This window comes from Ciconia boyciana, chromosome 8 (genome assembly GCF_034638445.1).
Source record: "Ciconia boyciana chromosome 8, ASM3463844v1, whole genome shotgun sequence".
Taxonomy (NCBI): Eukaryota; Metazoa; Chordata; class Aves; order Ciconiiformes; family Ciconiidae; genus Ciconia; species Ciconia boyciana.
The window spans coordinates 56,469,514-56,487,148 of record NC_132941.1 but is presented as its reverse complement, the minus strand read 5'-3'; the positions used below and the strand labels follow the sequence as shown (position 1 = coordinate 56,487,148).

At 36.1% G+C, this 17,635-nt stretch overlaps 1 protein-coding gene across 5 annotated transcripts in view; it reads right to left on the bottom strand.

Moving 5' to 3' along the window:
* Positions 1-17,635, bottom strand: part of VTI1A (vesicle transport through interaction with t-SNAREs 1A) — a 280,273-nt gene that overhangs the window by 204,577 nt on the left and 58,061 nt on the right. For 3 of the 5 annotated variants that reach the window (XM_072871482.1, XM_072871483.1, XM_072871480.1), the window contains exons 5-6: positions 12,321-12,341; positions 7,392-7,476 (exon numbers count right to left, since the gene is read on the bottom strand). In XM_072871482.1, coding sequence (XP_072727583.1) covers positions 7,392-7,476; positions 12,321-12,341 — 106 coding nt within the window. The remainder of the gene's footprint in view (positions 1-7,391; positions 7,477-12,320; positions 12,342-17,635) is intronic. The other 2 variants (XM_072871484.1, XM_072871481.1) reach the window with 1 other exon arrangement.

Below are 17,635 nucleotides of genomic sequence, written 5' to 3'. Positions count from 1 at the left end.
TTCCAGAATGCACATGGGAAGTACTTAAGCATAAAGTTTCTGATAGGAGAAACAAAATGTTTCCATCATTCTAGCGTAGAATAAAAATCCATAATCTGAATACTGTTTTACTATATATAATACAGTATCTTTAAGAAGTTATTGCAATGTTTTGCTCATCCAAAAATCAGTCTTAAACTAACTTATTTCAACTGGATGCTAGTTCCTAACAAGACTGAAGTTGAGTTGCCCCGTGGCACAATAACGAATTCCTGCACATTAGTGAACATTAAAATAACCTGGGACTTCTCCCAGAACAGGCGACCAAATGGCTGAATTTGGATCCTATTTTTCCTACTATACCTTAGCAAATCTGTACTACTGAACAGATTTGACATTCCTTATTTGCTGCATTAATGGCATAATCCCAAACCTACTGAGGTGAAAGGAAAGATAAGCATTCATTTCACTGGAATTCCAGTGGAAAGGTGCTGAGTACCAAAAGATAAGCTTTTAACAGAAATGGTCTTACAATACTGCATAGACTGTGAAAAACCTCTACAAAATAAGTTTTTCTCGCCTCTTCAAAAAAAGTAGTTGGAAAAGTATTTTTTTTGGTACTCTGAAGTAGTTAGAGGACAGTATATAATAATGAAAATTAACCATTTCCTTACTTTATGGTAAGCACTTTATGTATTTTATATATGAATATATATAATATACATATATGAATATACTCAAAAAATCTATATCCTGCATTTGAGACAACACACACAAACACAGAGGGCCACTGAGAAGAGAGAACAGACTCTGAACACTACTAGACAAAGTTAGGTGGGTTACTGGGTATACTTTTCATGACCACAAACATGCACGGCCCATACTGCTGTTGAATCAAATCTTTAAGAGGAAACACAGAGCTAAGGAAAATGGGGATTGTGCCAGAATTTGAATAAATATGTTCAGGAGTATCTGGATAGAGACAAAGCATTGAAGAGAAATCTAGAGCTAGAATTAGGAAGGTCAGGGCTGGGAAGGCTGGTGAGAGGGAGGGAAGGAGGACGGGAGGGCCAGCAGGGAGGAGGTGGCAGACACAAAGCCGGAACGAGCAGCTCGGTTACTGGACAACCAATGAACCAGCAAACAATATTCAAACTGAAGGTGTAAAAAGCACTTTGCTGGTATCAACAACTGCACTGTAAAAGACTACGGAATGGAAACTGAGTAGTTTGGTCTCTCCATGCCCTCTCGATGCTGCTTCTGACTGTTTGTTACAAGGCAGCAGCACTACCCGAACATGTCTCCCCCGCATGACCGTGTAGCTGGGATACTCCTGAGGCCTGACATCCTCAGAAACAAAAATCTCTCTCTATTTCTTCCTCCTCCCCACTTTAAAGCCCGGACTATGAAGAAGGGCAGAGGGCTTAGAGATGTAGGAATGCAATATGCCACTTCAAAATGAATTTCTGAAACAATAAACAGATTTTAATAGAAATCAGCCAGCAAAAAAAAAAAAAATTATATATGAAACATGAAATACTGTTGCTCGCAGAAGAAACAGGGATCACGAAAAAGCTCTCTCTGATGGTGACTGGAAACTGCATAAAAACTCATTTCAATGTAGAAACTTTGGATTAAGATTTCAGTAGAAAGATGTTCTGGCATATCAAAGAAACACCTGAGGAGGAGATATTGGTATATGCTCCAGAACTCAGAAGCCCTCTTTCTCTAATGAAAGGTTTTACATACAGTATTCACATATACATTTATGAATAATTCATTAGAGATGAAATAGGTGGATATTAAGTGTAAATATCTGGGACAGGAATAGACTTTTTTTATTTAAAGCAAGGGGCATTAGAAGCAAGGTCCTGATTTTCAAAACTTGGTTTCCTTGTCCATACTCTTAGTTATTTGGAGCTCAAATGTAATTGGAATATGCATGCACCTGAAGACAGAACAGGGGTGTGAAGGTCCAAGTGATATTAACTAATGCAAGCAAATTACTAAGTGTACAAAATTACAACACAAAAGAAGCAAAATCCTTTTCACTAGTCTAATGTAGCCCTACATGTATGAACATTAGGGTTTGTTATTTTGTTAAAATAGCATTGGGTGTTAGAGCCATTTAATTTTTTTCTAAGCTGAGCAAACACTTTTTAGTTTGATCATAGCAACGCTTACTATATTGTCTACCTGAAAAGCCAACCTCCAGCTCTTGCAACCGTAATGGAATGGAATCAGTTCAGTGGATATACTTATTTTAGTTTTTATGGTTTCACATATTTTATGTCAGCTCTGGTGTGCATCTCATTTATGACACCTGAACAGCACAACTGTCCCACAAAATATGGAGGGAGAAGGTCCTTCAGGGCAGGTGCTTGGGGTTCAGGTTGTTCCATCAGTAAAGGAGTCGGGAATCCAAATCTGTGGCATGCTGTTGTGGACAATGTGCTAGTACCTCCAATTCCATTACTCACATCTGGCAACATACCTACTGGAGTTCTTTTATAATAGTTCCCTATTCATGCTAAAGTCATTGAACTTGAAGACTCCTGCCTTCAGGAGCCCTCTACAAACATTTCTTAACACACTTTCACTGATCTGTTCACTGTACTTTCACCCAATTCTGCATCCAGATAAGATGATAACTACTCATATTTCATAAAGAAGTAAACACATCTCTTTGCCTAAAAAGATTATATTTTGCTTTCCACTAGAAGGCTGCCAATACTTTGAGGCAGGTCTGACCATCTGGCTGTCAGCTAGGCTACCACTACATTACATTATATATTTACGGCTCAGTCCAGAAAGGACTGAGGTTTGACTGTAGTTCATTCCAACAGGTGAAAGCCACTGAAATTTGCTTGGATCCCTTAGTACCAAGAACTATTCATGTCACACAAGGGTGGGAAATAAACTGTTGTATCTCTTGCTCAGAGATATTTCTCCTTCAACTGTTTCAGAATAACATATTTCTGGGATTCCCAAAGAGTAAGGAGGATTGAAAAAAATATTTTAAGCAACCTAAAGTCAAGATTCAGAAGGGTTTTCTGTAAATGGAACAAGAGAGTTTTTCTTCCTTTAATTTCTTTTCTTTAAAACACCATGTTTACATATTACAAAAGGGATATAAAAACAGAACTCAAGACAAAATTTTAAGATTTGGTGCAAAGAAGAGATCTATTACCCACAAACTACAAACTCTTCTAGCAGCACAGATATTTCAGAGAAATTCAGAGCCACAGCATAATATCCAATAATCATCACTCATAGAGGCAAGCTCAACACTTGTTCTCAAATTACATGTACTGAAAGCTATAGAATTATCTAAGGTTCATGAAGGAAAAAAAATAAATACCTGCAATGTAGTTTTGCCATGAAAGCCTGGACAGCATTCAATGGTTGGATCTCTCTCTTACATTGTCATGAAACAAGGTGAAGTCTATATTATATAAACACCAGGATTTTTTTCCCTAAAAAGTGTCTGGCAGTTGAGAAGAACTTACCAAAAGCAATTCAACTGCAGATTACAATGGTCCTCTACAACAAGGTTTGCTCTTCCTGTCCTCGACAGTGTTTTACATTTGCATGCCAATTTTATCTCTGAAGATGAATGAAGCATTTTGAACTATTCCTCATTCAAAATACTCCTGTCTGAGCAAACATATCTAAGACTCGACAAAGAAGGGGATACTTACTACATTACACTCTGCAGGCAAAATAAGGAAGTTCTAGAATTCAATTTGATGCTGTGGAAATCCGAGCATGGGGAATGGAATTAGGAAATCTCCCCCTCCAAAACGGGAAGAATTTTGTGATTAATCAGGATTAATTAAACAGACTCTCCTTTCGACTGAAACCAGCAATTTTCATACATTTTAAAAATCTTTCTCATATTCTGAGGCTATATGGCCAGACTAAATGATCTGAAATTAAGAATACTGAGCTCTAGCGTCGTAAGTAATTAGTGGTGTTGGAAATGCCTGCTAACCAGGCTGTAAACTTGCTTGTCTGTTCCTTACCAGCAAAGCAGATGATAACATAAAACCAGAAAAATAACAACAAGAATTATTTTTTAAAACAATATTTTGATTAAAAAAAAAAAAAGCAGATGAGTGCACTTTTCAGTGTTACCAGCCATTATTAAAACTTCCCATACTTGGTACAAACAATGGAGACCTTCGAGATTCAAATAGCCTTCGGTGGTTTCCAAATAGAGATTCAAATAGACCTTCGAGATTCAAATAGACCTTCGGTGGTTTCCCTGTATGTCCTGAAATGTTTCCCTCATGTGTGTTTATGCCATACAACTCAGGCAATTAAAACGCAAATGCTCTGATGAACTTGCTGGTCTACCAAATCAGCTACTCAAATGCCTGTTAAATTTGAAACATGCCCCTATGAATATTTAGAATAACGTTCTTCTCTTTACAGTAGGCCTTGAGTACCATGGAACTGGTTACCAGATACTAAAGGCTTTGCTTAGTCCTTCAGGAGGTTTCTGCATAGATTTAAGCATCCTCAGTATCAACCAATGATAGCTAACAAACTATGAAAGCCTGACAGTCAGAGTTGGATTGTGTCTTAGAGATGGTGACATAAGTGGCATCCTGTTCAGACACCACTGAAGCCCATGAATCAATGGCACCGCTCAAAGAAGGAAGTCAGACCTTCCAACAGATATCAGCTTGTATGAACAACTGTACATAAGATGAAAGGGCTTATCAATTTAGAGATGCAAACAGGAAAAAAGCTTCCGATTTATCATGGTAAATTTCAGGAATGGTAATGTGAAATTGCATTAAATTAGTTATGTGATGTCAGATTAATCCTTAGATGATCACAGGGGTAGGTTAAAATAGTATATGTATTTTTGCTGATTAAGGTAATAAGAAAGAACCAAATATGACTTATTCCACAGGTGAAAATCATCCAGCTTCATTAAATAAGCAACATACATATCCATAATTTTGAAAAGACACCACATAAATAAAGTAGTGTAGATACTTAAGGGTTGTCACTTCCACCTCCTCCTCCTCCTCACAGAGTCACAGAACGGTTGAGGTGGGAAGGGACCTCCTGAGATCATCTAGTCCAACGCCCTGCTCAAGCAGGGTTACCTAGAGCCAGGACCATGCCCACCTGGATGTTTAATATCTTCACAGACAGAGACTCCACAATCACTTTGGGCTACCTATTTCAGTGTTTCACCATTCCCACAGTAAAAAATTCTTTTCTTGTGTTCTGATGGAATTTCACAGGTTTTAATTTGTGCCCATCGCCTCTTCTCCTGTCACTGGGCATTACTGAGAAGAGTCTGGCTCCCTCTTCTTCATTGCATCCCATCAGCTATTTATACACACTGATAAGCTCCCCCTGAGCCTTCACTTCTCCAACTTGAACAGTGTCAGCTTCCTCAGCCTCTCCTCACATGAAAGATGCTCCAGTCCCTTAATTATCTTCATGACCCTTTGCTGGACTCACTCCAGTAAGTCAATATCTTTCTTGTACTGGGGAGCCCAGACCTGGAAATAGCACTCCAGATGTGGCCTCACCAGTGCTGTGTAGAGAAGACCTTTATGCAACAAAAGTAATAATCAAGGCAAGACGGGGTCTGAGGAGTCAACTCAATGATGAATTGAAACTCCAAAATGGAGTATTTTATTTTATTATTACACCTCAACACAGAATGATCATACAGTAACTCCAAAAGTAAGCTCTTTCATTGCACTGAATTAATCTAAATTCACTCATACCTAGAATCATCATGATCCATGCCAGGAACTAAATATAATTAATCCATTTCCATAAAAAACTTCTGCAAAAATCTACATTACAATGAAGTCAATATTTCCAAAGTCATCATCTCCAAATTATTTAGTATTAATATGTCATATAATATCGCTACACTACTAGTCTTCACAGAGTTTAGGGAACAAGAACTATGTATATATATCTCTCACTGCTCAAGATGAAAAGTAGAGACGGACATAAAGACGGGGTGAATTAGTGTGACTCTATGGAATTCAATGCAGTTTCACCTGGTTTTGATACCAAAAGACACCCTTTCCATATAAATATACCTTTGCTCTCCAACCATATTTCTCAGAGATCACCATGGAGATATGCAATGGAAGTTAACATGATCATCATCTCTATAAAACAAATTCCTCATGGAGTAAAAAAGGATATAAGATATCTCTTCCCCAAAAGGATCAGTCTAAATTTTTACATACTGTTTCTTTGTGAAAGACCCAGGCTCAACTAAAGCAGATCAGGAACCATTTTTGACCAGTTTAAAATAGTCCTTCTAAAAAAAAAAGTTATGACCATTGATAGAACAGACGTGAAAATCTGCAGGAAAGGAAACTTAATTGCTATCATGTGTCCATCTCTACTAACGTGTCACCTTCTGGCATAAGAGAATTAGTTCTCCTTGTCCCCTCCAAAATCTACACTGTATACATCCATTTCATTATTGTGCACAGCACTAAGTCCAGAATAATTAAAATGCAGGCACTTTAGTAATACCATTCATTTAACATAGCCACATTTAACTCTACAAGGGTTCAACTTAATTTACCTCTTAAATAAGGCTTGAATTCTAAAAAGACATTGGAATAGATCAATTAATTGGGATTCTCTGCCAGAAAATTACTTCACTGCTCAAACATACATTTTCTGAAACTTTCTGTAACTTTGCACAAGCTTTATTTAAGGGGATTAGACTTTGGAGGCTTAACTATTGCTGGTTTAAAAAAATCCACTATAAATTGCTATAATTTCAAAATTATACATTTTGAAAATACCAACTGAAAAGTTGTAGTCAATAAAAAAACCCACTAATTCAATAATTGAGCCTCAATTTAGCCTTCTCCCTTAATTTTATTCCATCTGTATATTTTGGGCTATGGTTTGTTTACTTCTTTCATTGCACAGAAACAGCTGCATAATCAGTCACTGAACTGACTGCAAGAAAATTGAGCTGATAACCTTGTTATGTATCATCTGTAGTTAATATCTTATAAATTTATTAAAATGATTTTTTTTACATATATGAATGTAAAAGACAAAAACAACTGGAGTCTGCAGTGTGTGCTAGCAATCATTGCGGGTGGGTAAACTGACAACATGTAACTGCATATTAAGACAAATGTAGAATTTAGACAAAGTATTCCATCTCTTTTCAGATGTATACTTTTAAACCTCAGGAACTGTTTTCAGTAGATGTCATGCCTTTTAACTTGAAAAAAGATAAGCGCAAATAAGCTCCCAATTGTCTCCCCAATATGTAAACCACATCTCGGGCTGCTGTCTCTGTTTCGCCTTTGAAGTTTCCCTGAAATGTCATGTGTTGTGAAGACTGCTGTGCATAAGCAAGACAATTTGCTCACTCTCAGAATTCTTACCGGTTTCCACTGCTATTTGGTATCCAGCCTCTAGTCTCCGAGATGACCTTTCCAGCCTCTCTGTGTTATCGAGCAGATGTGCCCTCTGAAAAAGAAAAGGGGAGAGAGAGAGAAAAAAAATCAGGCAGCAGTCTACAATGTTCTCCCCCCCTTTTTAATTGTGCTTTCATATTCCAAAACATAAAAATATCCACGTGTATTTTATGGAAGAGCCTGTTACAAGGACCACTGGAAGGGGCAGGTTCTATGATCAATCATAATTATGTGTACCAATCATTTTTGTTTTGAAATGTGGAATATGTGCTTCACTCTTATTACATGAACTCACAAAACAGAATGCGACTATTATACGGGAAACCTGTCTGAAGAGCATTTCCAAAACAGATTTCCCTGTGACACATGTATGCAAGCACCCATGATTTCTATTCAGCTACAGTTTGATGAAACCATCACTTTAAATGCAAGTGGTAGTTTTTAACAAGAACTTAATTTTCAGCAGAGGATATATTTCCTTTATGTGTACTACTCAAGTGAGGTGATAAAAACAACGAGCTATTCATACAGAATACTGAACAGCAGGAATATTCTTCAGAGTGTTTGATGTAAAAAGATGTAGAAACAAAACACTGGTTTCTTGATTTACATCTCTTATGCCTAAATATATATATGAATATATAAATAATATACACACACAGAGGTATAAGATATTTTTCCCAGAAGTCATTTGCCCATTTATGAGATAACAATAAACTCTAGTAAAAATGCATCTTCCAATACATTTTCACTTGGGGAGTCTGAAATAGTGAAAAAGTTAAATTATTATTTTCATTAGTTTATTCTCCATCCAAAACACCATCATTTCGACATGTAAACTCATTTCCTTTGGAAATTTGATTCTAGACTAGCTCTAATCAAGCCATCAAAAATTATAAGCCCTCCCCCCCAGTAAAGTAATCACACACACCTTTCCGAGCACCCCTTTACCCAAAACCAACATTTTGGATATTTGTCAAAAAAATATTTCCTACAACTTCGCCTTGTTGACAGATGTCATTTTAAAATTGAAGAAATGCTTTCTAATAATAATAAAAAAAGGAGGTGCCATACATATTATCTGAGTGGCTGTCTACTGAAACGATCTACCTTGCTCTAATGAGCCCCTATGGATCTTGGGAGATGCAAGCTGTATTGACATGCACACTTAAGCTAATACACCTAGACCAGTGCCTCCAAGCTCTAGCAGCCAGGGATGCTGACAGAATATCTCGCTTCTATCTTCAAAGAAAGGAAGTGATTAGTATGTTATCATTACCATTCAAAACGTGATTTCCCTATTCCCTCCCGGCATAGGTGACACATCTCTGAGATGCGGCCAGACGATCGAGGCAGCTAAAGCCACATCAAAGCTTGCCTTGAATTTTTTTCTTTTTTTTTCCTCTCTTTTTTTTTTTTTGGAAATCATTAAAACAATGCATTTAGATCAGCACAGATAGGACCCAATGTGAAGGTCAGGAAAGCTGCAATAACAGTCTATAATAATTAATAGAGTTGTCTAATACACAGTGGATAGGTTAAGAGTAAATTGCAAAAAAGCCTTTTGCATTCATGGGGGGCAGGCCACCAAGAAAAAAAAAAATCAGCACAAGCACTTAATAAAATTTAAAACCATAAGTTACAATGCAGTAATTGAAATCACGACAGCAACTAGAGTGGTGCATGTTCTTAGTACTCATGGTCAATCTAGATAATTAGTGTTAATTTTGCTTAATTTTTTTTAAAAGGTACCCTTTCATAACATCTGCTGGTTCCTCTCCATTGCCCATTAGAAGAAAAAAAAAAATGAAGTGTAAGCCTGCAGTGCCTTTCTCCAAATACTGCCCCCTCGAATATTATTAAAGAACAACTAGTGTTAAATATTTTAAACTTTGTAAAAAACATCAGAAACCTAACACTATTACATAGATGTCTCTCAAGAAAAAAAAGCAGAAGAGAAGGTGGGGGGGGATATAAAGGAGGAGTTTAGAAGGTAAGAATCCTAAAAGTTAGAGGGGAGATACTTTAAAAAAAAAACCACCATAGGCTAGGAGTGAGCACAAGGAGTAGAACATTATAATTACAGAACAGATGTATAGTGCTGTAGTGGTATACTGGAAATGAAAAGTCTATCCTGCTATGTTAAGGGAGAGGGGGGGGAATAATCAGATTTCACATTACAATGTGGAAGAGCTACCCAACAGAAAGAACTAGTGTTCAACTGTATATTTTTATATACTATATAAGCCACATTTCATCTAAAAAGTAAATTACAAGCCCACAGTTCAGTTCAGTCTTACTGCAAGCAATTAGAATACTAAAGCCCTGTGAACTCTGTGCTAACATTAACTCAGAGCTGTTTCTTACTTGATTTCAGAACCTTTCCACCCGAGCCATTCTACAATGAAACCTAATTTTTATTATAAAGGGTGGTGTTATTTACATTGTTTGGGTTTGGAGGCACCCTGTCCTTTGGTCATGAAATCAATGCCCTACAGTAGCAGCTGATGCTTTCAACTGCTTCCCACCCCTCCCCAAACTCTTTCTCCCACAGTATCCCCTGCTCTCTGTGAGGTGGGTAGCGAGGTGATTCAGTGCGTCTTGCAGCTTCAGAAACAGCTTCTATCTGGAGTTATATAAGGAACTTTTGCAAAGTGGCACGCTATCACTAGAGATTTAGTCATTCCATGTGGGCTGGATTCAAACTGAGAACTCAGGAGCTCAAAAGACAGAGCGACACAGCCTCCATGGAAGCCTGTGTACGGCAAGTATGCTAGAATAGAGCCCTGTAATGAGAGGAAGCGCAGTTTTTATTAACAAACAGTATGGCAAACCACAATTTCTTTTAAGATCAGTTCATACCTCCTTAGGAGAACTATAATTGGGGATGCCTTGATGTTTCACTATGTGACGAGTTAAGAATTATGCCTGAGTCACTGTACTAGCCTTCATTTAAACTTTAATGTGCATCTTTGTATTGGGTATAAAAACACCATTGCAATTACAACCTATTCAAAACATAGTGGGTACCTAAGTGCAAAGAACAGAATGCTAACAATTGTTTTTTAGATTACTTCTCTCTCTACCTGTACAATTTTGATCTAGACAAAATAATAAATCTCTTTATTTAGTCCTATTTGCTGCTGTTCTCACAATACGCAGAGAGAGGGAAAAGTAACTTATGAGGCTAGCAAGGAAAAGCAAAAAAGAAAATTACCAGAAGCAATGTCAAAATTTTTTAGGTGGCTAACGAAGAGGATTTATAAGCTCCAAAAGGTATGACTGAGTTCAGTATAGCTCCCAAGTTGCAGCCCTTTGCAATAACATCCTGAATTTTCTTATTTGCCTTCATAGCTGTTTCAAAAAGAAGAGCAGATAAGTAGCAGCTTTGTTCTTTACATCTGATTAAGTTTTCAGGGTAAATTTACAAATTAGGAATCTTTATGTTTATAAAACTATAATCTATGTTTGCAAGCAAAAATGATCCTACTACATTCTTTTACAAAAGCACAGGAGCAGACGTGCAGGTGTTATTAAAGGGATGAGCAAATGAACCTTGTTATTCTGAAAAATCTCAGAAATCAGGCTATACAAACCCTTGCAACAATATTGTCATCTGTTTAAATACTGGCACTATTGGGGAGGGGAGCTCAGCAGTAGTGGGAGGGCTTTTATGTGGTTACATGTTTATTTTGTTTAATTTTTTTTGTTAACTGTTTTACTCTGTAGCTTTAACATATTAATATCAGCTCCACAAGAAAAGGGGAAAATAAAGCATTCAGGGAACTAGTGAAAGAATCTTTATATCACAAATATCTTACTGTTTTTAAGAATTCTCAGTAATTGTCCTTAATCTGGTTACTTTACAGTTCTTTGTCATCACCATTTCTAAAACTTACAAATCCTTTCCTGCAGAGCTCAGTATTCATTACTGACACGTCTGGGCACACATGTTTCAAAAAGAAGATACCAGACAAGTATGTGATGTTAAAATACTCGTGCTTCTAAATATATTTATTCAAATACTTCACTGGTTCAAACTCTCTGTACAAAACCCTTCAGAAATCTGACCTATAAGTAATCTTGACTTTACTGAGACCTTCGTTTTGGCGGCTATCGGGAAATAATAAAAAAAAGCAGTTCAGATACCTGCTTTGCTACAGCAGTAAATAACAGAGGAGATTAATTTCAGAAAATATACTGAAACATTTGAGGAACTGACCATTAAAACAGGCTTCTCTCTCTAAATATTTATGAGTCACTTTATAACTGGAAGAAAGGTGTTCTGGAATACTGATCTCTAGTGTTATACCTACAGATCTACAGCAGTCACAAATAAATAATAAATATTGATATGTGTGCGTACGTCTACCTGTACTGTATTTTCAGTGGGTATACAATATCCAGTATAATACATAAGCTACTCAAATACCTCACACCAAACTCAAAACATTGTGAAATACTGTGTAATTTTTACAGTGTTTCACACAGGTTTTTACCAAAGCAATGCTTTCACTTTCAATACCAGTGTATAAATGCATTTACCCTATCAAAGATTTTGTGATGCAAACATGATTATTACTGTACCTGATTTGATCATGGTATTCTAGCAGAGATCAAATAGTAGGGGTTTTTTTTCTCTTCTTTTTCTAGTGCCTTTAAAAAAATTCCCACTATCAAAGAATGTTAATTTCTAAGGTTTGATCTAGAGATTCCTACGTAAGTATACAATTATTAGGGAAAAAGAGGCACAACAGTGAATATTTTAAAGCAATGTAATCAATATTTTTGCTTTGTGTAGATTTCCCTGCAACAATGAACAAAAAGATCTACTTCAGATTTAGAAACTCAGCTTTAAAGGGAAAGCTAGACAACAAAAAGCAAGAAAGTACTCACCTCTTCACGTAATTTTATCAACTGCAACATGAACGCACAAAAAAGATAAAAAGGAAAGAAATGGCAGGAAAGAAAGATCAGTTGTGTGACAGGATACAGAATTAACATTGACAATTTATCTGTTTACATGTTTAGCATTTAAAAATCACAGACAAACACATTAAAAGAACCTAAACATAGACTACATGCAGAGTTTTTTGAACGAATAAAGATCACTTTCTCACACTGTCACATTAAACAAAGAGAATAGTGTGAAATTCTCTTTTAAACCACATCTAAGACACCATCATGAAATAAAGGGGAATGACTTCATAGAAGTCGATATTATAAAGAAAAAAACAAGTTTACTATTCCTCTCTTCGAAGATTGTACAGCTGAAGTGGTTTTGTATATACAAGTTTTCAGAATGTTTTCTGTATATTTTAGTTGTGACAACTTATTTCTTATTTTACTAGCAGATCTAACTTATTAATAGATGACTGCATCTTTATAGCATGTAACCAGTATTTCAATTTTTATATACCTGAGTTCTAATGTAACTATATTATCTAATTTTATTATTGAACCTCATCTAGAGGGTTTTTCCAGTTAAAAAAATATGAAGTAGCTTAGGTAAATGGCTCAGAATTATGATTTATTGCATAGCATATTTAAAACCAGACAAAGGAACAGGGAACAACATGAAACATATTTCCCTCAGAAAAGACCCATTCCAGGTTCTTAATCCTAGACCACTACACAGTGTGTGTATATATACACACATAGTGTGCGTGTGTATACTTATATAGTATATCCATTTATATTTATCAACTTATGCCTGTAAATCAACACAATCTAACGCTGTTAATAATATTGCTCTGGCAGGTTTACTATAAAACTAAATAAAACCCCAGTCTGATTATCAAGCTGTGTTGTAATATGCTCTCCCCTTAGAGAGACAGAGAAATTATTTGTACTGGAACAAAACATATAATTACTCACAACAAATATCTGCATAAGAGTGGCTCTTTATAAAAAATTACAGTTCCTCACCGATTCCAGTTGAACTCGAAATTACAACAGCTACATCATTATCTCAGTTTATGCTGATACTTCACCTACAGTTTCATAACACTCATTTTCAACACGTATGTAAGCTGAGAATGTTTACTACTAATAAAGTCTCGCCAGCATGAAGGAAACAAAAGAACCTCCATTATTCTCTATTGTTTCATATGGCTCATCTAAAACTGAATGTACGCCTCACCCTGTTTCCAAAACGGACAACGAGGCTCTAACTAGATGTAATTAGGAGGGCTACTACCACACGGACTTAAACTGAAATGGCTCCTCAGTACGTAGCTAAAGGAACTTTGCTAGAATTTGGTATAAAGAAAACTGCATTGTCTGCCAAACCGGCGCTTAAATTCAAGTGCTTGGCCTATCATAAATTGCTCTCTTTCTCCAGATCTTCCCCCCCTTTTTTCCCCAAAAAGGCAAACATTAAGGCTCTTTAGAAAGAGACGATCTGGGAGTTGATCACATAGCTATCTTTTCTTTCTGAGGCCACCATTCTTCAGTTGACTATGATACTTAAAGGGCCAAAGTTTAAAACTACTCTCCCGCAATAGAGCCCGTTTCGGCATGCCACCCTGCTATAATCAATGAGAGTTTTAAAATGCTGCACATTTGTTTTTTCAATAGGTCCCAAACAAAAATGTTCTATCTTGTTTGTGCTGCATGGCTGAATTTAAGCTCTGCATGGGATTTGCAGCTAAGCTAAGTAATGGGAGACGGTTTTGGTTTTTTTTTTTTTAACATCGGCTGAAAAGATATTCATTCAAATTAACAAAAGATGTATTTTTCCCCCATTTAACAATGCTCTTGATGAAAATGTGTTACCTTTACTTCTCTATTTTGAAACATTTTTATTATGCTTACCGCTCAACTGTAAACAGCATTAAGCGTGTGCAGCCACCATTTTAGGTTATGATAATCAGCATATTTTTGAAACAAAGATTTTATTTTTTTTTTCAATACAGAATTCGATACAAGACGTAATCTGTTCCTTTGTAGGCTAAAAAAAAATATCTGGTTTACGCTGGTTTGAACCAGTGGAATCTCTTGTGGCTAAGCCTTCTGCTGTGACTAAAATCAAAACTGTGCCGCAGAGAGCAAGGGAGCTAGATGGGATGTGTGCCTGTGTGTGTGCGCGCGCGCGTGTGTGTCTGAGGCATGTCACGTGACACAGAAAACTACCGAATTTTTTTTAAAAGGCTGATAACGCTACCGCCGTCTCTGTCCGCATACAGATAACGAATAAATGCTGAACTCTATTAAACGCCCTTTACACATTATCGTGGGTCGAACACACAATTTTCTGAACTTATGATGACAGTCTATTTATTTTGCTATAAACCCTCGGCATGTAACGAACAGATTTGTGTCTGGTAATGATCTGCTCTGCCAGGGCTATATGAAATGATACCGACCTTCTTTAGATCTTGGGGAATTAAATTGACCAACTTCACCCCCTGGTCTGTAGCTGAAGTTTGACACACTTTATGCACAGCAAGCCCAAATCTAATATTATCAGAACTTTGTAGTCAGAAATTAAGTAGCCACAAAATATTTGTTCACCACAAATCACATATACAGTGTATGTGTATATGGACACGCAATTTAACCTCATGCAAATTTATTCAAATTTCTTATTAATGAACATAGTTGCAAAAGAGAAAGGAATACTATTATATTTCAAGGAAGTTGGTAATACTGTACCTGACACTATTTTGGTCGAGAAGGATTTCTGATTTAACCCAACATATACTTTCTAAAAAGCATATGAATCTCCACATAAAACAGTTTTATGATTATTAAAGTGAAGCCACAACTTTAAGTAGTGTATCATTGCACTGGAAAGCTCAAAACTGCCAGGGGATTTGATAAACATTGGTGGCCAGAATGACAAATAAGACTTGAAAGTAACAGAGCCCATTTAAAGACCACTCCTGGAAAATAAATAACAACCCAATGCACACAGTAGGTTTTTGGTTTTGGGGTTGTGAGCTGGGTTTTTTTTGATGGGAGAAGGGATGTCTCCTGATTCCCAACCCCTGTATGTGCCGCATCTGAGTACATTCACCTGATTCAAATTAAGAATAAATTAATGTATAGTAAGCAATGACTTTACTAAACCCTAAATGCATTAAGAGCATTATGTCACTATTTATCTCATTTAAAAAAAGATGCATTTATTTTTAAAAAAAGCTTTGAATAGAAAGCTTTCTTATATAGAAACAAGAAGTTTCTATATGTTTTATCTGGTAAAATTAGTTAAATCTTGGTATAATCACCATAAGGCCATGGTATTCTAAGTTGTTGTCATGTACACATGATGACAGACACTTTTGCGAGACGTTTAGTTAAAAAGAAGACAACAAAAGACCAATCACAATTTGCTAATTCTTCAATCTGTTCTTTGTACTTCAATCTTTCTTCTTGGGACAACAACTGAAAACTCACACCTACGACCCTATTCATTACAGTTTATAACATGGCTGTGTTTTGCTGTAACTGCACCTTTGAAATTCAACTCAAAAAACAGAAGTTGAATAAAGAACAGATCCAAATTGTGCCCCATTCATTTCTAGATACTTAATATGGTTGTACTAGCCAGTATACATCAAGTTCCTTTTTGTCTTCTCCCTCCACCAAAAACGTTTTGCAAATGTTTATCATGATGACAAAGACCATACCTAAAATGTACAGCTCATATCTCTTGTTTGCTTTGCATAACACCCCAGTCTAACCAGATATTCAGCATTTCTACTGGCAGATTTTACCAATATTTCTGGATTGGTACAGGAGCAATTCTGAGCTGGGAACTTTTTTTAACAACTCCTTCGTCAGAAGAGGAATCCCTCCTCTCCTCTCCCCTTTCAAAGTTTGGTGACTGAATTGGGGAAAAAAAACCCCACCACCTTTCAGTTTAACTAATTCAACCTAACCCTAACTGATTGATAAGTGAAAGTCCCACAATATGAGGGTGAGGGTCAGTCCATCTACCGATATTTATTTCCATCAGACAAAATTAAAGCAAGAATTTGAAACATCTTCAAATATTTTATATGGCTGTAAGTTATACCTGAGTGTCTTTTCGTCACCTAGTTCAAGCTTTCTATTGATACAATAACGTGTAGAAGTGAAAGTGTATTAGACCTGGGGTTACCGAGTTAAATCCGTTGAGACAACATGTTCACTATATGGTAAGTACCCAAACCTTACACTTGATTTGGATAGCTGCACATTCTGATAAGCTGAACATCAAGCTGAAGTTCTTGCACTAACTGCTTGTACCCATAACTACATGTATATAAGATAAGTACAAATATAAATAATGATATTTCATATGAAAAAGACTGTAATATTGATTATTGGAACAATACAATAAATAGTATTTTTTAAAATACTGGCATTCACGTATTTAAAAGAAGTTAGTTGACTCCTTTATGGTGATATTTCATAACATTTTTCAAGGAAGAAAAGAAAGAAATTCAGAACTTTCAAAGGTATGGGGGTAACAATTTCAAGTTGGCTTACTACATAAACTCCTTTACCACCCAAAATTTTCTTCCATTTAAGAAGTGGTCATTTGGAAGAAAAAACTCATGTTGACAAATGGTTGAAAGTATCATTTGGTTCCTTGAGATCAGACCATGTTTCTTCCATCAAGTTTAGAAAAAATATCATAACTCGCAAAAAGTGCACGTGACCCAGTTATTTAACCATTCCTTAAAAAGTGAAAATAAAATATTTTATCTCATCCCTACACATAAGATATTCTGTTATAAGTAAAGCTTCTTATCACAATTGCCCTTTTATGTCTGAATTCACACAATTTTTTCTTGAAATGTAAAAATAGCAGCACCTTAAAAGAAATCAAATGAGAATCTTAACACTTTCACAGGCAGACTGTGAAACTCTTTTCCCTGAAATCATCCTTTCCATAAACTCATTATTTAGGGATAAAACCCCCTCGTTATTTTATTCGAATTTTGGAATCTCCCCTTGCTATGATATATAAATGTGAAGATTAATATCTTTTAAATTTAACCCTTCACATAGATATTACAGCTGCTGTACCCTACAGAGTCTACAGATATATTGTATCCTGTGTATAATTTCATTAATGTATGTATTAAAGTCTATTACAGAGTTTAAAACTTACACAGCACATTTAAAATACTGTATAAGATTAAGGCTTAAGGGGTCTGTGTTTTAAAATTCATTGTACTGGGATAAGTCTCCAAGTCTTTCTTTTTTTCCAATCCTTA